Raw genomic sequence first — 23,070 nt, 5'->3', positions numbered from 1 at the left:
ACGCGAGGGGTGGGGCAACGGTTACCGACGTCACGTGGTGCGGGCTGGGCCAATGAGAAGCCGCCGCGAGCGTTTGAATTTGTAATCCCGTTGTTTGTTTGGTGCCCGCGGCCACCGTCGCTTCCTCGCAGGGTAAAAACACTCCTCGCCAACACTCCTCGTTATCATCATCGTTATCATCACCGTTGTTATTATAATCACAATTATCATTATTGATGATTAGCCAACGATGTGTCGCCACGTTGTCGCCTAGGTAATGGTGTAGTTGAGCTGATTGTTGTTGAGGGTGGGCGGCAGAAATCCGTTGCGTCCCCAACGTCTGCGTTGTAACCCCCCCTGACCAGCGTGGTGAAGTATGGTCAAATCACTCCCACGACGATGCCGTACGGCGTGGTGGGGCTCATCCAGCAGTGGAGTGACTTGAGGGTTGTGCGTGTTCGGCTGTAATGATGATGGTGGCGGTGGCAGAAACACTCAGACAGCCTCCTCTTCCTCCTGCTGCTGCACACTGGCCTCCTGCTGCTGCTGCACCCTCGCCTCCTCCTGCTGCACCCTCGCCTCCTCCTGCTGCACCCTGGCCTCCTGCTGCTGCACACTCGCCAGTCGCCTCCTGCTGCGGTTGTAGTATAATTGTTTGGTTGTAATGTGGTATGTTTGTGTTGTGTTCTTATAGTTGTTATTGCAGGTGTGTTGTGGTTGTAAATAACATCCTGCTTTGGGAATTGCTGTTTCATTCTCTTTTAATAATGAGGGAAGGACACTGGGGTGGTTAGAGAAACCGTGCACACAAGGGGGTGGGGGGTCTCACCTGTGGTACGGATAGCCGTCAATAAACACACTGCACCGCCTCCTGGCAACAGGGCTTGGTTGAGCTGTCAGATGGATGTCTCGCTTATCGGATGGTACCTGGTTTGGTTATCCACGAACTCCATCTCTATACAAGCATGTACTATACCACCACCACGCCTGGCTATCAGGGGTAGCCTGGCTTGTGTCATGACTAAGATGTGTCGGCACCCTAGGGGCTTCTTCGTGCTCGCCTGTTCTCACCTGTCCACAATGTCCCCACTTTGCCATGTCCAGGTGGTGGCCTCAGGTGGAACTATGGCCCGCGAGAGAGAGTGCCACGGTGAGTGCCGTGTCGCCTGGGGCCGTCGTTGTCCGTGACGTGTGAGCACTTGGGTTGTTGAAGTTCAGTTTCTTGCCACATCAGTAGATCCAGAAACTATCCTGCTATCCTACAAGGCAACATTGAGGGGGCGAGAAAAATAGGGCGCCCAGACTGTTTAATACTGCACCGATGTTGAAGCAAAATTGTCAAATCCATGAGGTTGAGGACTGGGAAAAGGTGGCGTGGCAATGATCTCGCTATTCGGCCAGACGGGAGATGATGGATGGACATACCCTGTAGCGGTCGTTACAAAGGGGCAATCTTTAGCTAGGCATTGCCTTTCCCCAGTCAACTTAGGAAAGTTACTTTTTTTTCCATCATACACTGTTCCCCAACCCTGCTGAGAACTCGTGCCGTTGAGTGTCGGCTTGTATTGCCAGTACTTTTTTTACGGCTTAAAGAATGCGATGTTTTGAATACTGTAGAGCTGTGTTTGTGGACATATTGTGTAACTATACTGTGCCGTGCATTGCTGGATAAATGCAGTTGATGTCGTCACTTGGTGATTGTAACAGGGACCTCCAGCGGTGTGGCCCAACCCCCGAAGGACGTGCCCAAAATGAGGTCCCACAAGGAAAGCCTCGCTCGATTAAAGGAAAAAATATCAAACAAACGAATCCTAAAACTCTCCCGGACGAATGCCACCGTGACTCACAACCTGGCGACGAAGGCCAAGACGAGGCGACTGAGTAAGTGTGCCAGGCCCTGCCTGTCAAATGATATAGTGGATTCGTAAAGCATATAAGCAATTTAGTTTGTTTCCACATGTACACATTTTTTATGATTCCATCAGCCAAACCAATATCAAGGAATATTTGTTGAAGCAAGTAAACTCTGGGCTGTTTTAACAATTCTAGGTCTCGTCGGAATTCAGTCTTGTTAAACACATTTTGCAGGATTAACAAACGTTTGGCAAAAGCAGTTCATAAAACACATTTTATAAAATGAGGTCAAAGCATGAGAGACGGTGTAATTGAACCTGCATGGTCTTCCACTGTAAAGGGAAAAATATGATGTTCAAGCAACAATAATCTCCCTGTAGGGTAAACTAAGACTGTGGGAGAATGGAGTGTGGGGTGTGCTGATAACGGCTGCCCATATCGTACAATATCTCACGTAGTGTGATTATGTAGTAATGATGGCAATCTGTGATGAGAGTAAGCACCAGTAGGCTTGTGGCATATTGGCAAGAGACGTTTTCCATGCTTGTCATTGATCGCCATCCAAAGCCTCCGGCAAATGTTTTTCAATCTTTTTTTCTCCCGTGCAGATGTGTCATCGCGGCAGACACTTCTGGCGAGCAACAAGGCGCTGGCACTGGCACTGGAGGCAGAGAAGCACAAGGGCAGCATGGCGATCAGCCTGATGAACGAGATGCGACACACGTGTTACGTGCAGATGTTAAAGGCCTCCGTGCTCAAGAGGCACCTCAACGTGGCTGAGACGAGCTGCGAGGAGGCCCAGGTGGGTGGTGGTGGGACGACGGGCTCCGTCGCTGCGGCGTCTCGGTGCCCACGCTTGGTGGAGAACCTTTTGGATTTTGTAATTGAAAGTTGCTGAGCACAGGCCCAAAGTGGCATTATTGTATGTACATATGTTGAACTTGTTTCGCACCGTACGTAGCCAACCGTACTAATCGGAGGCGCAGGGGAAGGACAAGAAACTAAACACAAAAAGCAGTTATAAGAGTTGTTAATACGTAAATGTCAATACTTTTCTTGACTTAAGCAAGGTTATAAGAACTTGGCAAAAGAGACATTGGAGTGAATTCCAAAGTAGAGCAAAAAGAGCGTTGTTGTGATCTGCAGTGTGGATGAGACCAAATAGTCTGGTGGACGGAGTCCTCAACGTATGTGGAGGAATGAAGTTCACGCAAACGGCAGCCGTGCTAGTTGGTGCGAGCGTCTGATGGCACAAAGTGAGACCGCTAGAAGATGAGGGTGGCTTGAATGATATTGTATGTGTAGTGACTTAGTCGGAGACAGGTTTCTTAAGGCAACCTCTTTTATTCTACACGTTGGGGAGCTAACCGCGCCCCACGTGCTCGCACGCTAGTCGCACATCCGTCTCCTTGGACGGCACTACCTAGCGCTATATATAACAGTTGGCAGGCTGGCTGGCTAGCGGCGTCTAAGATGGTCGAGACGGCGGCGACGAGGGTGGCGAACAGCAACACAGCGAGGGGATTCACTTCCAGCAAACAGCCGCGAGCCCCGTCCTTGCCATGCCCCCTTTTCTAGAACCTACGAGCAGGTTCTCGGCTTCCAGACGACCCCTTTCCTGGGCTTCCCTTTCGATCTCCTCCTGCTGACGTGTGTACTGCCCCCTGCTGCCAGTACCACTCCCCGTCAGCATCCCGCGTTATTACACTACATCTGTATGAGCTGCAAAAACATATATTCACACGCATTTTAAAAGATTGCTGTGCTTATTATTTAGGTTTGGAATATTTTGTGTATGCATATATATACTGCTGTGGGGAGCGGTAGTGTAGCAATTGGCGTGCTGCGCCAGGAATTTGGGGACCCGAGTTCGATTCCTGCTCATGGCCAACAACAGTGGTGATTGAGTACCTGGTGCAGTGTGTAAACATTTCCTGGGGAGACAAAGGTGGCCGTGTGTGGTGTTGGCCACTCACCCACGCGTGCGCCGTGCCGGCCTTCATGGGTGCTCGCTAACAGCCCTTGTCCCAACAGTCTTAAGGCGATACGGGAAATCATTGTCTTTGTTATACTGCTGAAAAGGGGTTACGTGTGCGAGGAACTTAGATTGAGAGCTAACGTGGAATTTCTCTCTCTTGTAGAATGTGGTCGCAACATTGCAGGATCTCCTCGTCCACGTTTGCAATAACAATGCCGAGCTGCTGTCTGCAGGGCTCAAGGCGTGCGCCCAGATGGTGAGTGGGCATGACCACGCGCATGTCATGTGCGTGCGGCTATGGCGTGTGTGGTGTGCAAAGTCGTTTGAGGACCAGTAGTGTTGCAGTTAACACACTGCGCTATGAAGCCGGCGACCCGAGTTCGATTTCTGCTCACGGCCAATAGCAGTGACAAATATCTCAACGGGTCCTGGGCATTCCCCTCGGTCGACTCGGCCTCAAATGAGTACCCGGTGCGATGTGTGAACATCGCCACTGGGGAGACGATGGCCGTCGGGTGTGGTGCTGGCCACCCACCTCCTCGTGTACCGTACTGGCCTACATAGGTGCTCTCTAAGGGCCATCCCTTAGTCTGTTCAGGCTATACAGGGGATCTTTGTCTTTGAAGTCGTTTGACATGCCGTGTCGATCGGTGCTTTTCACAGAAGAAATTCACTCCGGGTCAAGCAAGGGTTGTGGAAAACGAATTTGGAGCATCAACTGCACAGTAAGGATGTACCTCAGCGGTGTTCTTTACAACCTATATTGTTCCAGGATTTAAATTGTCAATCCATTGGCTCTGTTCGTCGAACTAGGTGTCACGATAACTCCTATAGATGATTTGATATGAATGGAATTTTAATATACCATTGTGTTGCTTTTGGGGAATTGCCCAAATCAATCTAGCCAAATGGATCAAAGGGTTATTATCCAAAACTTTGAGAGATACACCAATGCAAATATCACTTTGGAGATATGCATGTGTTTTGCTTTGAATGATACCCGTGGCCTCTGTACTAATACTTATAAGTAAACTAGTTTTTTTGCCCGTCCAAGGACGGGTGTATATTACAGTAAATCTGAAATACTCAAGAGAAAAATTAACCTCGTGATTATTAATGAGGGGGTGGTTGCTCATGTCGAGTGACGTCACCCGCTAATGGTTATTGGGGATGTGTGCGGCATGTGGAGTGACGTCACCCGCTCATGATTATTAATGAGGGGAGGGGTGCGACATGTGGAGTGCGCGACCTTCTTGTGCGTTCGTGTAAATTTCCACGCGGGCATGAATATTAATGAAGAGGGAGGGGCCTCTTTTGCAGTGACGCCACGCACGGATGTAGCACTGTGCTGCATATATTTATTTTTTACGGTCACTTTCTGTACAGAAACTTCATTTGAAGCGACTTTGCATAATAAATTATTTAATTCAGCTCAACCTTCCTCTGCGTTCGTGTAAAAATCCACTCACTCATGAATATTAATGAGGGGGGGCGGGCCTCATGTGGAGTGACGTCACGCGCGAGACGGACAGATATTTCTGGGTGATTATAGTGGGTAATACTGAGGACAAACTGATGTTGCAGAGCATTACTGAACTTACATTCACTAGATTTTTATCCCTTAAACAATTTATGGATTGTATATTTTTTTGCCATGGCCAAAATTGTAGCTGACGATTGGAGACATTTGAACGACATGTGTGTGTAGAGCTTTACCTTCACAGATCGTGATGCCGCAGCGGATTCCAGTAGGAATGAGCCGCAAGGAGGAAGAGGTCTCTGCTCCTGAGAAGCGAAACGAGTGCTCGCCACGCAGCCCTGGTGAGTGAGACAGCTCGTGAGGGGAAGCGCACACATCATGGCGCACGACCTGGCTTCGTTATCATTCGTGTTTATATTTGCAGGGCCAGTTGCCACCACCGCAAGGCTTTCGGGGCTTAAGCTCAGCTTCTTGGACACGACCGCCACAGAGGAGAACGAGCGTCTGCCTGTGGCTTTGGCCTTAGAACCAACCCTGCCCTCCTACATCACCTCACGCCGGCGTAAAGACTTGACCACCAACCCGGTCCTCACTATTGTCAATGAAGAGATGAATGCGGCCGGCGTGACCGAGTGCAAGACTCCCGCCTTGGAGGTGGACAGCTTCAGCGAGCCGGTGCCCAACACGAGCACTACCACCGAGAAGACCGTGTACAGCCAATTGGACATGGAGATGACGTGCGACTGCTCCGTCAGCATCGAAGTCATCAGGACTAACAAGACGGAAAATGCAAAGGACCCCACTCTGGCCTCGGTGCAGTCTACACCCAGCAAGGCCGAGGGAACCGCGGCTCGTTGGGATGAGCAGGAGAATGACAAGGAGAATGACAAGGAGAATGGCGGCAGGCCCAGGGTACGTTCCAAGTCTGGGAAGATTAAATCTGCTCATCTCGTGAACAAGCTCTCACAAGCGGGAGCCGCCAACAAGGCGCAGCGTAACACCCGGAGCGAGAGTGTGGCGACAGTCGAGAAGACAAGAAGGGTGAGAAATGTGAAGTACAAATCTTCGCCGATAGGAGGGGGAGGCCTTGATGATAGAGCCGGGGATGACGACGATGCATTCGACTTTGATTTGAAGGAGATGTTGTATAAGACCCCCTTTCGCTTCACGTCCAGAGTGGCGGTGGCGGCAGAGGAAGAGCAGGAGCTGGTGCCAATACCTTCACTGACTATGCCTGCAAATAAAAAGTGCAGTGCATCAAGCACATTGGCCGGTGAGTGGTGCTGACATGAGCCGGGGCGTGGGTTGTGTCCAGTTAGCAAAGGACCATGGTCGATCACCTACTCGTAGCGTCATGGGCAAGTGGGTGATGACTGAAGGATCCAAGTTTGAGCATTTATTCTCTCCAGCTTTCGCCAAGCACTACCATGGGTATCTTCAGCAGTTGAAGTGAGGAGTTTCACCTTTAGGACGTGCATTGGTGGTAAATGCTGCAGGATATGTTTTTGTAAATGTGACAACCAGAAAGAAGTGTTTCAATAAAGTTAGTCCAAAAATCCAGCTGAAATTAAGAATATTTTTTTGGAAAGCAATACATTTTTGGAATGGCAACAGATTGTATAAAATGATGTCTAAGTGTTATTGGCCATTGTATGGCACGGGTTGTAAGTTGGTGAATTGCTTTGGTGCCACCATACAATGGTGTTAAATGCTTCCGATTTTTCCACTCCCCAGTCACATGGTAATTAATTTCACTGATAAAATTAAAGTTCCAAACTCGTGATGCCGCACACTGCCCTTGTGCGTGCACAGAGGCGAGCGTTGCAATCCCCCAGCAACTCGTCGACCGAACCAATGAGGCGACGGCTGTCACCGGCACCCCACCGGCACACGGCCACCAGCTGATGCTGAGTGAACCCAAGAGGCCCAACATATCTGTGATGCCGACCTCGGAACGCCGCTGCAGGTCACTAGTGAACTACAAGCTGCCAAAAATCAATACGTGAGTGTTGCTTGACTGCACAGCCCTTCGTTGTCCTTCCCCCGCACCTCTAATTAGCACGGTTGGCTACGTATGGTGCGAAAGACGTTCAACATACGTTGCTATTGCACGCATTTGTCACACCAGAAATTACTTCAAGTGATTTTCTGCTCAAACGAGCGTTGAGATATCATTCCGCTCCTGTTTACAGCTCTGAACCAATGGTAAGAATTCCACATTAATGTGGCAATGGTTAGTCTGTCCATATGACAAACACTGTTGACTGCATCATAAAGTGATAATCATGTTGATTTGAAGCTTTCGTGACTGCAGGAATCCATTCTTTTGTTCTTTCCAACCAAAGAGTATGATAATCATGTATCGACCCCAGAGGATTTTTTTTACAATTGCGAGCCGCTCGCTCTAATGTGGAGCCACCTCGATTGTCTTGGAGCCTTGTTTATATTTTTTTATATGGAATTAAGAGCGACGGACGAGTTTCTGACAATGTTGAGTTTGTAAATCCATTTGGCAGCGTCCGAGGTAGTCGGATGGATACATTTGCCGTTGCCCACACTGCGGCAGTGAGTTGAGTAGCATTGACTTTGGCGGCCCGACTTTAACAAGTTGTCTTAAGTGTCCAACTATTGCCTCCTGTGTGTTCAGGAAGCTACGGCGAGGTGACGAGTTCACGGACGCACAATTCCTCTCCTCTCCGATCTACAAGACTGAACAGAAGAAGAAAAAGCGGCAGACGCGAGGCGCCAGAACTATTCCCCAGATGTCTTGTTTTGAGGAGGCCGATGTTGCATCGGCTAACCCGCCACCTGCTTTATATTGCATTCAAGAATACAATTAACAAAACTTTTCATGGGTTATTGCAAGAGTTGACTTGGTAACTTCCAATTGTTTTGAATGTGTTATTTTTAAGCTTTTTTACCAGGAAAGGATTACCCTCATGACTTTTATTCCAGAGGGTTCTGCCCAAGTTTTGCAGTAGGGAGGCGATTTCCATGTCTCAATCAATATCATTAACTGTGGAGTCATTGACCAAGGTTCACGTTAACCTGTGCTCAAGGTTTGTATACAAGTTGACGGATTTGCTTTGTCATTTTACAACTTCTGACGTTGATACCAGAACAATGGCCTACTCTTTTTAATGCCGTTACAGGATATAGTTAACGTCCACTGTGAAGCAGACTGCACACTTTTACAGTTAATTATATGCGTAGCGTTAACCAGGGTGGCCTCTTGATTAGAATGTGCTGCCACAACAAGTGAATAACGCGTTGCCGCGAGGCCATGTCACCACTCATTTGAATGTTGCATCTTTACAAAGCATAATTTTTGTTTTAATCTGTGGGTTTGTTAATAAAATCTGGAACTGTGCGATGTTGTCAGCGGGGTATGCAAGGCGACCGATTGCACCGCCGCATGGCTGGAGGGGATGGGGATAAAACACCGGCTCTGCCACCATGACACTCAGCAAGTGGCATCTGTGTCATGAGAATACAGCAAAAGAGTTTCTGAACAAAGGCCCAAAATTCCAAGCAGTCTGCAACAAACTACTCATTTTAAATCTGTTCTCAGCCCAATTTCATTTGGGGTTCCTCAGGGTTCAGTTCTTGGCCCTCTTCTCTTTTGTATTTCCATGGTCCAACTGGGTCACTTGCACCGAAACTTGGCCTAAAGTTTCATTGCTATGCGGACGACACTCAATTTACTTGCATACTGAGTCCAATATTCTTTCGTCTGCCTCTATGCTTACTTCGGCGCTGGCTTCCATCAAAAGGTGGGTGCATTAAAACTTCCTACAATTGAACGAGGTGCTAAAAGTGAGGCGTTGCACCCTTCAACATTACGATTGACACGTAATTAGTAAGGCACAGGAAGTCACAAATCTCCATGGGTGGCAATGCGAGGTATAAAACAATTAGGTTTGATAAGGTTTAAATAAAAAAAAAACCTCTATCCCAAAGGTCCAACTAGGGTGAGGTTTATTATAAAAAGACGGCATTTTGGTTTTTGCAGGAAGTCTGACTGAAGTAATGGACTCCTGAAGGGCGGAGCCCGGAAATCAGAAATCTTGACATTACCAGAGTCACTTGCGTTATCAAACAAACCCAGTTTCCACCACGATCAGGACCTGGATGAGGATTTACTCGATTCCGAAGAATGTGATAGTGATGTCGTCATTTTGATGGAGAAGAATGGAGTGGCCGACGAGACGGTGAACGCAGGGAAGGCCAGAACACGCTCGATGGGCCAGTTTTGGCACGACTTCACCGGTGATCCGGAGCCGCACAAGTTGAAGTGTCGTCTGCAAACATTGTCGCACCAGATTCAACCATCACAAGAAGAGTGAGCAGGCAATGAGGCACCTGAATGCATGTGTAGTGACATCGGGCATGTCACTATGTTCTCGCGTAGCAGACAGCACGGGGTGGGTTGCCGAGAGGCCGGCGCTAGCACAGCACGGCATGCGATGCACCGTCATCGCGTAGACCCCGTGGGCAGGTGAGGTACCAGCCGTAGCAGGGCTTGGTGAGCGCTGGGATAGCGCGGGTACCACGCGTCGCGTGTATTGCGAGCTCCCAAGATTCCGTACCAGTCTGAAGTCTTGCCGGATTTTCACGCCCTCCCTGCTGAGTTTGCCAAGTTGCACGAAGACGGTCATGCGAGCACTGAAGAGATCAACGACCTGATCAAGTTGGCAGCAAGTCGCTTTCAGTTTATGTACGGAAAGGCCCATGGACTGGCGTATCTTAGATCCTCGCTTCATTGGAGAGGGCTTGAGCCCGGCTAATCGAAGAGCTGTAGAACATCTTACTGGCGACGCCGATCGACGATGAGACGGCGGTTGATGGCGAGGCGCTCTTTATGCAGCTCACCGAGTACGTCATTTCGGCGCAGTAGGAGAAGGATGCCGGCGGGTTGAGATTCACTATGCTGCTCAAGGGACACAAGACACCTTGGCAGTATTGGCAGTCTGACGGCGTGGCCTGGCCCGATCTTCAGAAGATCGGCGTCCAGCTGTTCACCACGGCGACATCCTCTGCAGCCTCGGAGCACAACTTCTCAACTATGGGCTTCATACGCAGCGAGCTCAGGAACAGCTTGGCACCCAGTTCGGTGGAGAAGTTGGTCTACCTCAAGAGCAATTATGCGGCGTTCACCGAATGCAGTTATATGTCCGAGGGTGACGACAGACTCGTTGGAGGACCAGTACTGATCTGGGAGTATTGTGAATAAAACCATGAAGTTTATTAGGTTTAATTAAGGTTTAAACTTTAAACCTCTAATTCGGATCCGAAAAAGTTAGGTTTTTCCCACCCCTGCATATCTAGGGGTCATCTCGGACCGATCCCACATTGTCCTTTGAGGCTCATTAAGAAAAATCAGACTTCATTTTCCCACCTTTGTAATATCTCCTGTATCCGAACCCTTCTCTCTGCCTCAGATACAGAAAAGCTGGTCCATGCCTTCATCTCATCTCGCATAGACTATTGTAACGTCTTACCTCCTGGCGTGACTAAGAAGGTGCTGATCCATTTGCAGCATTGTCAGAATGCGGCTGCGAGGGTGTTATCCATAACACCTTCAATCTTGATTTGAAGCTTTCGTGACTGCAGGAATCCAGACTGTGGTTATTTCGATAAAGTCACGTAGTTAGAAAAAATAAATAATCACGACGTTTCGATCGCAACACAAGCAACCGTCATCAGGTGTGAAACAAACAAACAGCAGGACTGTTGACCTTCACACATTCGACCCATTGTGGCCTCCCTGTATTGGCTTCCAGTTTCACATAGAATACAGTTTAAAATCACAACTTACAAAGCGGTGAACCATCTTGCCCCAGCTTACATCATTGACATGCTGCACCAAGTCCCTTCAAGGTTCCTAAGATCTGGGGATGCAGATCTTTCCCCAGGTCTTAGGTTTTGGTTTATGGGTGACACTTTTTTCCCGTGTAGCCCTCAGACTATGGAATGCTCTGTGGACATTTAAAAAATGCGCTTTACGACCTATTTGTACGCTTCCGCTTATTACACTTTTCGTTCATCTTGTAAATCATTCTTAAAATGTATGTTTTTATTCTGCGTGTCTGCTGCTGCTGCTGTGTCCTGTACAGCACTTTCGAGATTCATTATTATTAATGTACAAGATGTCTTGTTTCTTGAAGGTTGTACAAGAGCTTGGGAAAGCGAAGACAGCAGTGTTGTAACCTGCAGTGTGATATTGGAATGCAGTATGGATGAGATGGGTGGTGGTACTACTGGCAATAAATGGCCATTACATCAGACAGGCAGGTGTTGACATTGTGGTTTTATTAGTTAAACCAATGCTTCGTGTTCCGAAAATTACTCCTAAGTACAACCACACGGGTAAACTGGCCAACAGCAGTGTTGTTTGCATTGACCGATTTGAATCACAGTAGTCCATACAACTCATCGCTAAAAAAACTCCTTCCTAGTTCACAGCGTATAAAAATGACTCGTGAAAAGCCTTTATACGACAAGGCCTTGTCACGTGAGACCGCCACAGGTCACGCATGAAGAATTCTGAAATTAAGCATTTGTAAAATGCTTAACCGTTCCAACTTGTGCATAAACCTTGAGCACACAGGTTAACGTGAACCTTGGTCAATGACTCCACAGTTACTGATAGTTGTAATTCTTCAGTAGGCATTCCGGTTGTCTATAAACCACACAGCTGCCCTTGCCTCATCCGAACCACAAGGCACGGGATTGAGCAGCGAAAATCTGCACAAGCACAATGTTTAAGAAAAACTCAATCTTTGGAGCAAACAGAAATATTAACAGGAATGCATTCATCATTCTGCTAACCTGCACAGAGGTAGAGGTCGGCTCCAAAGACAAAAGGATTCCTTCCACTTCATGGATGTGGGAGATTTCACCCCAAGTGTCATACGCACGGTTACCAATGTCCCCAGTTAAAGTGTAACGCATGTAACAGCCACCCTACACGTAGTACACAGTACACGTGTTGCGTGCACTACACCTTGACGTGGTCGAAGTCTGGTGTCATTCGAGGTTATACGGCATCAACTCCCAGTGGCCAGTGAAAACCCAGCAGAGGTCACTCCACCGCCACCTGCCGCGCTGGGCATTTCACCTGCCGTGGCAACTCGTTCAAACGAGCGCGGTAAAGAATCTCACCTGCTCGGCTGTTTAACCGCTACCTGGGGGTCAGTGGGAGGAGGTGCCGTGCGGTGCGCTTGGCTCGCAAATGCCCGTGGCGGGCTGGGCGAGGCGTATCAGATGTGCGGCGGTGGCTGGACTGGCAGGCGGGTTGGCTGGCTGGAAGGCGGTGAGGATCTCAGAGCTTGTGGGGGGGGGAGTCTGCGGAGAGCTTGATCTTGAGGTTGTCGGCCAGCTTGTCCATGAATGCGAACGTCTCCAGGTAGTCGCCCTGTTTCACGCTGCACATCGCAATGTGGGGGGGGGGGTCTCTGTGACCGCAGCTCGAGATGTTTCACAGAAACGAAACAATTATTGTTTAGAGAGAAAGAGGCACTATGTTAAAGTCAGAGAGAAGAGGGGCAAGGAGTGTGGGTCTGGATCTCCACATCTAGGAGTCAAGGTTAATAGGTCTCTAATGCAATATAATTACACGCTTTTTATTAACTCACTCTGTCTGTTGTTGTTATTGTATCCTCAAATCTTGTAACTAAATTTTAACCCACTTCCCAATGTGGTATCGATTGCAAACTTGGTATACGTATGCCATACTGATGACAATATTATGTTCTATCATAAAAAATATTTATTTTTAAACATTTTTTTTATATATTATGTTTCGGCTTGGGTCTAATTGTCCACGCTCAACTGACGTTGGCTGTAAATCACCACGGTCCCTTACGTTATGGCAAGCTTCAGGGCCACTTCCTGGAGTCGTGGAGTTCTGCCATTACTAGTACGGTACATTTCATGAAAGCGTGTTTAAAAAAAAAGTTTTTTAAAATATTATTTATTTAGATGTAATGTTAGTGGCAAGAGCACCTTCACAATGGGGCAATAAAACAACACAATATTGTACAAAATCTATATCCTGTAACACATAAGAATCTGTTGTTATAGAGAGCCTTTAATTCAATGATCGCAATGTGCATATCGACATCATCATCGGCCATGATCGACCCACTGCCGAGTGACGTGAAAGGAGCCTTACTTGGGAAGCCCCTTGATGCAAGCTGCCAGGTCCTTGGTCATGAACCCGGCCTCGATGGTCTCCACGCACACGGCCTCCAGCGCCGAGCAGAAGCGAGTCAGCTCCACGTTGTTGTCCAGCTTGGCCCGGTGAGCCAGCCCCCGCGTCCACGCAAACACCGATGCTAAGTCCGGAGGGAGGGGTGGGGTGGAAGAGGTTCTGTCGCTGGTCAATTACAAATGGGTGGGTGGCAGTGGTAATGGGTGTGCCTCACAGCGAGAAGGACCTCGGTTCTATACCAGATTCAGGCATATTACTTTGTAGGGTTTATATGTTCTCCCTCTGTGCTGTATGGTTTTGTCCCATAACTAAAATAAACAACAAAACTTGTATTGGCCAAAGATCCCAATGATGAAAAATTGACCTGCGAACTACTCAATTGGGATTAAACACAGCAGCAATATCACCCCTGACTGCAAACACCTGGCAGTCTTGAGACTCAGGGAGGCTTTCCTCGGTAAATAAGCATCAACAGAATAACAAAGGATTAACATTTGTGTTTGTAACATCACATTAATCGCCTAAATTTGCATGGCCCTTAAAGCACCAAGAATACACAACCCATACGACAACTGAAATGGTGTTGTGATTCACTGGGTGTGGATGATTAGACGGTTACATGACATGTGTGTAATGTGTGCAGCCCAGTGTGTCAATCCACTACTAGCTGATGGCATCCACAGGCCAGGCAGGTCGTTGTTTGAGAGTGCGTCGCCACGCTGGTCACTCGCGAAATGGAGAAGGGTGGAGGGAGGGGCTTAGGGCCAGTTCAGATATCGCTCGCTACTGATGTTAGCGACAGCCGGGAATTTAACTCATTGCCAGGTTCGTAGGGTGGTGCGCTACCCAGTGTGCCACCGCTCCACCAGATTTGTTGGTGTAAGTCGACTAAAACAGTTAAATTATATTTCAGGTCAAGAATAAATGTGAAAATCGTTCCTAAATTTCTATTCACCAAAGTAAAATAACTACCCTTGTAACCCGTGCGAGTAGTGCGTGGTGAACCGCCCCGTGCGACGCAGCGTTACCGATGGGGTTGGTGGACGTCTCCTTGCCCTGCTGGTACATGCGGTAGTGGCGCGTGACGGTGCCATGCGCCGCCTCCGCCTCCACCGTCTTGCCGTCGGGGCACAACAGCACGCTGGTCATCATGCCCAGCGAGCCGTAGCCTGCGGGGAGCCCGCCGCACGGCCACGTCACGCACATCACACTCGCACGTCGCGCTCGCACGTCGCGCCCGTACAGCTTTGAGCTCACTCTAAATGACACGTCGTTTAGATATGGAGTTTCATTATCGGTGGTCGGTCGACTCCTTGCCACTCTTCCATTGCCACTACCATCGTTACTACTCCCGTGAACGTTAACTTCACTCGTTGATGCCATCACCCATGTTGAGGACTCCATTTACCAGATTCTCGACTGTTTCGTCTCATCCCCACCGAGCTCAACCACCGTACCGCAGGTCGCAACAATACTCAAGTCGCCCGCCCGCCCGTCCATTTGCTCGCTCCCCCGCCCGCCCATTCGCCCATTTGCTCATCCGCCCACCCGCTCGCCCGCCCACCCATTAGCTCGCTCACCACACTGCGAGCCACAACACTCCTCTTTCTGCATCTTCCCTCACACTGCTCCACTGTGGAATTCCTTCCCATCATCCCTTTTCCCGAAGCTCTTTCAATAATAACTTTGCTCACTTAAAAAAAACGTGTCAACTCTTTCATATTACAACATGATCGTGCTGTTTGTTGCTGGCTGCTTTACGTTTTGGGCCATTGAGTCTGTGCTCAGCAAAAGTGTTTAAAAATACTAAAGTACACTTCAAAGAAATTGGAAATTTGTATCTAAATTGTAATTGGTAATCTAACGTATTAACTGGCATCTAAGTTACACACCTCATAGCAATGGCAGTGGCTATCTAGTCGTCCCAGCCCTCGCGTTGTCAACACCTTTGTCTAATTTCCACCGAACGAACGTGGACACGCGCGGCGGGGCGTGCAACGGTACCCTGGGCGATGGAGTCGGACTGCACGTCGCCATCGTAGTTCTTGCACGCCCACACGAAGCCGCCTTCCGACTTCATGGCGTAGGCCACCATGTCGTCGATGAGCCGATGCTCGTACCAAATGTTCTTCGCTTCATACTTGGCTTTGTAGTCCCTGGACACATACGCACGTGCAGTTTTTCATTCATTCTCAATTTCTCATTCTCTCTCTCTCTCGAATCATCATCTATCTTGAGAGAGGACGATTCGAGGGAACCACCGAAGGCAGCCAGAACTGGCGGCAACAATTTCCCAAGCTCTGTGGCCTCATATTAGGATGTTTGGCCAACTCCATGAATGAGTTATTCATACATGTTGGAAGAAACCAGAGTACCCGAGGAAAACCCACACATGCGATGGAGGTAACACTTCAATCCCCATACATAGATGGAAATGAATAAACTTGCTGTACTGCCTTGCGCGGAGGCACGCTCGGCACGGCAGGGGGAGACGCTCCTACTTCCTGGGCGATTGTCAAAGGCTATGCCCTATAAACTTCATCATCATCATCCGCCATGATCAATTCCCTGGTGGATGAAGGCATTAGCCAGGTTGTCCCCATGCTTCACAATCCTGTGACACAATGGCTCCCATGTTTAAATAAATAACGTTATTTTAAATAGTTATAAATCAGATTTTCTCTTACATTTTATGAGAGAAATATATCTTTGGTACTAAATGCATGATTGAACATCTTGTCAAGCGAGCACTTATTAACCATCTCAATACAGAATCCCAATGACAAAACAATCTGGACACTCCGTGATCCTTTCCTGGATAAATAAAAAACATTATCCTGGAATATATATACATTAAATGAAGCCATTGTTAACTGGGCTGGAACCACCAAACTCACCACATTTGAGAACTCAGTCTATCCACGAATGTCTGAAACCTGGATTCGAACCCAGCTCCTCAGCATTGCCAGCGCATTGTGGACCCGAGGCGGCCAGCCTCCTACAACAACACCCCCCTTCACGGCACGAGTCTCTCACTTTTCGTAGATGTCCTGGAAGATGTCCTTGAAGCGCCCGTCGTACTTCTTGAGGATGGTGTTCTTGGTGCTCAGGTAGAGAGGCCAGCCCTTCTCCAGCGCCATCTGGAGGGAGCTGTGCGCAAAGTCGGTGATGGAGGCGTCGGTGTTGAACATTCCCATCGTCACTCCGCCACCGTCTGCAGATCAGAGTCGAAGCGGAAAGTCGCTCCACGTTACGAGATGCACCTCAAGTCATCATAAACGTCGCGAAACAATCCACCATGTAATAAACTCAATAATCCGACACAAGATCCGTTACAAAAACCTGGAATCGGCCCAAAGGCAGATTAGGGTCCACATCCCAGGAAATCACTATTAGGCACTTTGAGAATTTTGTTGCATGTATGTTGAACTTCTTTCGCACCATACGTAGCCAACCATGCTAATTGGAGGTGTGGGGTAAACCAGAAAAGTTGCTAGATCGAGCGAAACATTTTCTGAATTGCCAACACTGCACTTTAGCCCCACGTGATCTCCAAGTTGAACGTGAATAACCGCAACTGCGGAAGTGTGGCCAATGCCATGTGTGGCAGCAACGACGGCCGTCCTCACAAGCGAGACTGCGATGCACGCAGATTTGTAAAAAAGCAGGAGACCGTGCTGCTCGTGCAGTCATCTTCACGCGTACAGCAATGCCTGTTGCCATGGTGACATCTGTCAATCGTTAATGGTCTTCGCGGAAATGTTCAAAGGTGAGAAACAGAGTGGAATAAGCATCGCATCAGCAAGTGTCTCGGTTTCTGAGTGGACGGTCGCAGCTCGGCTGACCTTTGAACTCGTGCACGGTGTAGGTGACCGGCACTCCTCCATTTTTGGGGGTAAAGGTGATGTCCACCTTGCCAGGGCCCGGCACCACGAAGTCGGTGGCTATGTACTACGGGGAGAGAAGTACAGCAGTGGCGTTAGCGCAGAGGGGGGCACCTTTCAGCATCGCCTGACACCGGCTGCCTTCCCTGACCACGCCCACGCTGGGATCAGTGGCCGCGGGACCGTGAGACCGATAAGCGGAACATGTGACAATAATTTGAACACACGGCAGCACCCTGGGTTCTCTTGGCACGTCCCTAGGTCCACTTGGCAAATGAACGAGATTCTATACTCACGGGTACAGTAACCGCCTGTGACCATATCACCTGGAATGACTCTGATCGTTTCAGATAGGACTGAGCTAGGACAGTGCTTAGGCGGGTGCCCACCGTGCACGTCAGCTGGTTACAGGGCTGCGGTGCTACGAGCTAGGGCCGTAGAGCACAGTGCAGAAAAATCCTCTGTCGCACTGTACTTTTATGCTCCAACGTCTGTGCTCTCCGCCATCACCAGCCCACACTGACCAAAGTGAAAAACGGACAAATAAGCAAAATGACCCGCATAGCATGGGGAAGCCCTCATCCAGCAGTAGTTTGGCAAGGAACCGCTTAACTTCCGAGCTTTGATGAGAATGGGAACATTCCTGGGGATTTGGTCAAAGGCCTGACACACAAATTACTGTACAATGCAACCTGAAAATCACTCGGCTGTGACAGTCCTCGGCCCAGTCGCCGCCCCTTCACACGGAGGCCCCTGTGAAGCAGGGACGGTGCCCCATAGTCACCGCACGTGTCACCGTTCACGAGCGCGCACCTGGTCCCCGTAGGCATGGCGGCCAATGACGATGGGCTTGACCCAGCCGGTGACGAGGCGAGGGATGTTGGAGCAGATGATGGCCTCGCGGAAGACGGTGCCGCCCAGGATGTTACGGATGGTGCCGTTGGGCGACTTCCACATGGTCTTGAGGTGGAACTCCTCCACGCGCTTCTCGTCCGGCGTGATGGTGGCGCACTTGATGCCCACATTGTAGCGCTTAATGGCCTCTGCCGCGTCCACCGTCACCTGGTCGCCCGTGGCATCGCGGTTTTCCATGCCCAGGTCGTACCTGCCGTTGGCATGGACGATGTTCGCGAGGTCGGTTTTTAGCAGGGCTTAATTTAAGCCTGGTCTGTACAGAACATATGTTTCTGAACCCCCCCATAGCAAACACAGTGCACCATCTAACTTACGGGTGTGGCTACTAGTCACGTGCCTACTCCGGCCGAAAAGTGAATCAGAAAATATTCTGTGAGAAACTAAGCCCTGGTTGCGAGCGGTTAGCGGCACTTATCACCTCTCGCAAATATCAGCTGCTTGTGCAGCCATGATTTCGAATGGAGGAATCTCCAAATCCTCTGCACGTGGGCTCAATTTTGCACCACATAATGAACTGTACTGCAGCAGTGCATGTTAAATAAATCTTGACTTAAAGCTTTCGTGACTGCAGGAATTCATATTCTTTGGGTCTTTCGGTAAAGTTACGTAGATAGGTAAAATAAACAACACGAGCGATCGTCATCAGGAGGAAAGAGGGGCAAAGCTGCTGAATGCAGACTGTTTTACAGGTTTAAAATGGGTGTAGTCTTATGATCATAAACGAAGTATATCTTACACAGAGTTTTAATTTTAAAGTGTATTATTGTTTAACCAGCTGAGAACTTAAACGAGACCAGGATGAGTCTCATTTTCAAGAGTGACCAGTGCCACCACAATGGCCTTAGCAAAACAAATACAAGTAAGCACAGCGATGAAAGGAACAGAAACCAGCACACAAACAACTGTCTCTACGACTTCAAAATACTGCACGAACGTAAATCAACGTAACAAAAAAAATTCCCTGTAGTGAAAATCGGCTGGGGCAGATTATGTTTACAATTAAGTTACATGAACATTTAACAATGAATAAATGTCGGGCGCCAATTGTACTAATATTTAATTAGACGTATGATGTATTTTGAACTTCTTTCGCACCGTACATAGCCAAATGGGCTAATCGGAGATGCGAGGGAAGGACAACAAACTAAACACGAAAAGCAGTTCGCATTTACCAGCACGAGGTGCTGTACAGCGAGTGGTTGGACGATGAACACCGGGTTCTGTGCTCACGGCACTGTGCGCATGGAGTGAAGCGCGGGGTGCTGTGTGTGAGAAGTGGTGCTCACGTGTGGAGGTCCATCTGGATGTAGGGCAGAATGAGCTTCTCCTTGATGAGGTCCCAGATGACTCGCGTCATCTCGTCACCCTGCATCTCCACCACCGGCCCGGCCTTGATTTTCTGCGACATGTTCTGAACACAGGACACGAAGAGATCCACAGTCTCACACGGGCAAATGCTATTAGCGAGTAGCACCTATAAAAGGCCGGCATGGCACACGAGGGGGTGTGGGTGGCCAGCACGACGCCTGGCCGCCTTTGTCTCTCGAGCGGCGATGTGTACACGCCGCACCATGCGCTCATTTGAGGTCGAGTAGACCTCGGGGAGGCCCAGGACTGGTCCAGATAATCGTCACTGCTGTTGGCCGTGAGCGGGTATCGAACTCGGGTCGTTAGGGCCGTCCATAAATGACGTCACGCGATTTTGGACGATTTTTGACCCCCCCCCCCCCTCGTCACACGGCCTCACAAAAAGTCAGACCCCCCCCTAGGTGCGTGACGTCATTTATGGACGGCCCCTTAGGTTCATTGAGCAGCGCCTGCATATAGCCTTTAATAGATTGTTGGGGTAAGTGCTTTTAGCAAGCACCTATACAGGTCACACATGCATCTGGGCGCCTTGCCCCACCATGGCTTAGAATTATTCCCCATCATCATCATCCTCCCCACCCTCTCACGCCCTCCCAACCAATAAGCCCCTCCCCAAGGAAACCCATCATCAGCCGCGCGTGACCCTTTCATCTGAAACCCCTTGAGCGAGCAGCCGCGTGACCCTCAGCTGATCAATTGGAGCTCGCTGCCTGGCTCAGCACAAATGCAAAACTCTCGGTTGTTTTACAACAACAGGCAGAATTTATCCAAATAACACACACGGCTCTCTCATCTTGTCGATATGACATCTCGTTGTAATGCCATATATACATACGCGTGTGTGTATATGTAGAGCACAACTCTGCACTCACACAGCCAATACCTGTCAACCCATTATCAGTGCCCTCCCTTATTACAGACCAATTCAGACTTTACTGGTCACCCCGTGCCCCTTGTAAATCTCAACGTTCATCCTACAAAGTCCCATCGCGAGGGAGAAACACAGATACTAATAATTGCCCGTATTGAAACGGCTGTACGCCGTATGGACCTGAAACGGCAATCCGCATGGGTTGACAGCTCTTGACTGGTAACATGTAGCACGCGACTGCCACTGTGCACGGTGTATCAACATCTACAGCACTTCGAATTGCCCCCCAATGCTAGGTTGTATCCCCCCCCCCCCCCCAGTGCCGGATTAAGCTAGTGGGGGCCCTGTAGCATATGTTATAAAGGGGTCCTAAATAAAAAACAAATATTAAAATAATTGTTTTTAACAACTTGCATAGTAAAGTAATTGTTTTTTTCAACGGTTTTATTTAACTTGACTCCTGTTTGTCGTGGTCAAATCTTGGAATCAAAATTTCGTCTACTTCCTGTTGTCCAATTAATTCCTAATGTTGCACACCTACTGAGATCCGGTGACAATACACGCCTGTATCAAAATCGGCGTCAATTAATCAATTAAATGGCTCTTTTAAAGCAATTCACATTTTGTTTGGACGGCTCATTAATTAAATATTTATTGGGTTCGTTCAAAAACGCCGCGGTCCCTAAACTCTGGAATCGCCTCGCCCAAGAAGCAGGCGCCACGCTCCGTGTCAATGAGTTAACGAAGTCATCACTTCATGTCAGCGTTGATGTGGGAGCAGGTGCCGCATCATGGACTACTTCTCGACCGCGAGTTAAACGAAGTTGTTAATAAAACCGTTGTTTAAAAAAAACTTTTTTAAGGAGTTAATTTCATTTTCTATACAGCCAGATAATATAAATCGCTAACTTTAAACACCGAATCGTTCATAAAAGTTGAAGGCAGTATAGTACTATAGTAATAGAGCAAGTGCAGAATCACTGAACCGGAATTGATAGCTTGATAGCATTTAGCGCGGGGCCCTTGAACGTAGCTACTACACGTGCAGTAGCTACTACACGTGCAGTAGCTACTAGACGGGTTGACGTTGACCGGGTCCTGGAATCCCGAGTCACGGAGGTCACGGCATTGACCCCTACGGGGGTCACGGTAATGACCCCGAGTCACGGGGGTCACGGCAATGGCCCCTGCGGGGATGCCACTCACGACCGCCAGGGGGTGTTGAGAGTTGGGGGTGTCGAGAGCTCGCGGCGTCAACGTCGCGAGTCGATTCGTCGCCACGATTCTCCAGGTCACGATTCCAGTGGGGAGTCGAGCGCCTTTTGCCTCCCGTCTGAGGTAGCTCCTATTTTAATTGTCTCGTTGGCGCAGTCGCACTCGCCCCATTAGCCTAAACGTAACACTTTGGGGGAAATTGCATTTAAAGTGCATACCTGGTGCATGCACACATCGATTGCAATGCTCGATTATTCGATGCAGGTATCTGAAGATGGGGATCAATGTCGATCAATTAATCGTGACCGGCGGAGTCTCGTCGCCTAGCAACAGAAACCGCTCCTCAACCACCTCCTCACCCTCACCCTGTCTCTCCTCACCTCGTCACCCTCACCTCGTCTCTCCTCACCCTCGTCTCACGTCCCCCTCACCGCTTCCCCCTCTCCCAACAAAAAACTGCAACCTCACGCCGGAAGAGGCTCGCGAATAAAAACACAACCCTCATCCCCTTCCCCCTCACCCGCTCCCTCCCCCCCTGAATGCCCCAACCAAGGAGCCTCTTCTGCCCAGGGGGCTCGGGGCGAGGTGGGAACCGCTGACCGTCTCGACCCGCCGCGTCACGTCTCGCATCCCTCCCGCCACGGGGGTCGCTCCAGCAGGGGACCACCGGGGGTCAGCGACCCCACAGCGCCACCCGAGGCCACCCGAGGCCACCCGAGACCTCGCCCTGAGCCCCGCTGCTCCACCAACCCCCCAGGCTGCCCATCGCCGCCTCCCCTTAACGCTCCGCAACAACGGCGCCTGACCCGACCTCTTTGCCCGCCTAAAACCAACAGCCCGGATCCGAAAACGGCGACCCGTGCGTGCAAACCCCTCGACGCCGCGGCACAATCTGCAGTGAGCTTGACCAGAACTCAAAGTAAAACATCGACCAGCACCGAGCACCATCGCCGCACCTTGCACCAGACCCTGACGCCAGGCGGAAACCATCAACCCGCGGCACCGATCGGCGAATAAATCAGCCACGGCCGCCTCACCTGGGTGCTCGTGACGACAAGCAGACACGGGGCGAGACAGACGACGAGGTGACAGACGAGGTGAGAGAGACAGAGAGAGACGAGGTGAGAGAGAGAGACGAGATGGAGGCACCGCCTTCTGTTAAAGGCGCCGGGGACGAGGAGCCGCCCTCGCGCCGAGGGGGCGGGGCCCACCTGCACGTGAGGCCCCCTGGCGAATGGCGCGCGAGGGGCGTCATCACCGCGGCCAATGGGCGTGCCCCGTCCAGCTGATCTGGCCACGCCCACACGAGGT

General features: G+C 49.7%; 2 protein-coding genes across 4 annotated transcripts; one reads left to right on the top strand and one right to left on the bottom strand.

Annotated features, from left to right (window-relative positions):
* Positions 1-56: 56 nt before the first annotated feature.
* Positions 57-8,796, top strand: SGO1 (shugoshin 1). 2 transcript variants are annotated; one of them, XM_078865779.1, is made up of 10 exons: positions 57-132; positions 1,084-1,129; positions 1,687-1,860; positions 2,442-2,635; positions 3,975-4,067; positions 4,475-4,536; positions 5,520-5,632; positions 5,716-6,564; positions 7,104-7,293; positions 7,939-8,796. In XM_078865779.1, exons 2-10 carry the CDS (start codon positions 1,105-1,107, stop codon positions 8,129-8,131), a joined length of 1,893 nt encoding a protein of 630 aa, XP_078721905.1. In that variant the 5' UTR covers positions 57-132; positions 1,084-1,104; the 3' UTR covers positions 8,132-8,796. The 2 variants fall into 2 exon arrangements, with proteins under 2 accessions (XP_078721905.1, XP_078721906.1); XM_078865780.1 differs by lacking the exon at positions 57-132 and adding an exon at positions 576-618.
* Positions 8,797-11,583: 2,787 nt separating this feature from the next.
* Positions 11,584-22,969, bottom strand: IDH1 (isocitrate dehydrogenase (NADP(+)) 1). Of its 2 annotated transcripts, none has more exons than XM_078866134.1 (9): positions 22,797-22,969; positions 19,592-19,716; positions 18,204-18,495; positions 17,352-17,457; positions 16,543-16,720; positions 15,511-15,662; positions 14,535-14,675; positions 13,468-13,630; positions 11,584-12,718 (listed from the first exon to the last, which is right to left on the bottom strand). In XM_078866134.1, exons 2-9 carry the CDS (start codon positions 19,711-19,713, stop codon positions 12,616-12,618), a joined length of 1,257 nt encoding a protein of 418 aa, XP_078722260.1. In that variant the 5' UTR covers positions 19,714-19,716; positions 22,797-22,969; the 3' UTR covers positions 11,584-12,615. The 2 variants fall into 2 exon arrangements, with proteins under 2 accessions (XP_078722260.1, XP_078722262.1); XM_078866136.1 differs by lacking the exon at positions 22,797-22,969 and adding an exon at positions 22,716-22,737.
* Between the last annotated feature and the right edge of the window lie 101 nt (positions 22,970-23,070).

This window comes from Lampetra fluviatilis, chromosome 21 (genome assembly GCF_964198595.1).
Source record: "Lampetra fluviatilis chromosome 21, kcLamFluv1.1, whole genome shotgun sequence".
In the NCBI taxonomy this organism is placed as follows: domain Eukaryota; kingdom Metazoa; phylum Chordata; class Hyperoartia; order Petromyzontiformes; family Petromyzontidae; genus Lampetra; species Lampetra fluviatilis.
Note: the sequence above shows the minus strand (reverse complement) of the source record. Positions and strands in the feature narration are given on the sequence as shown.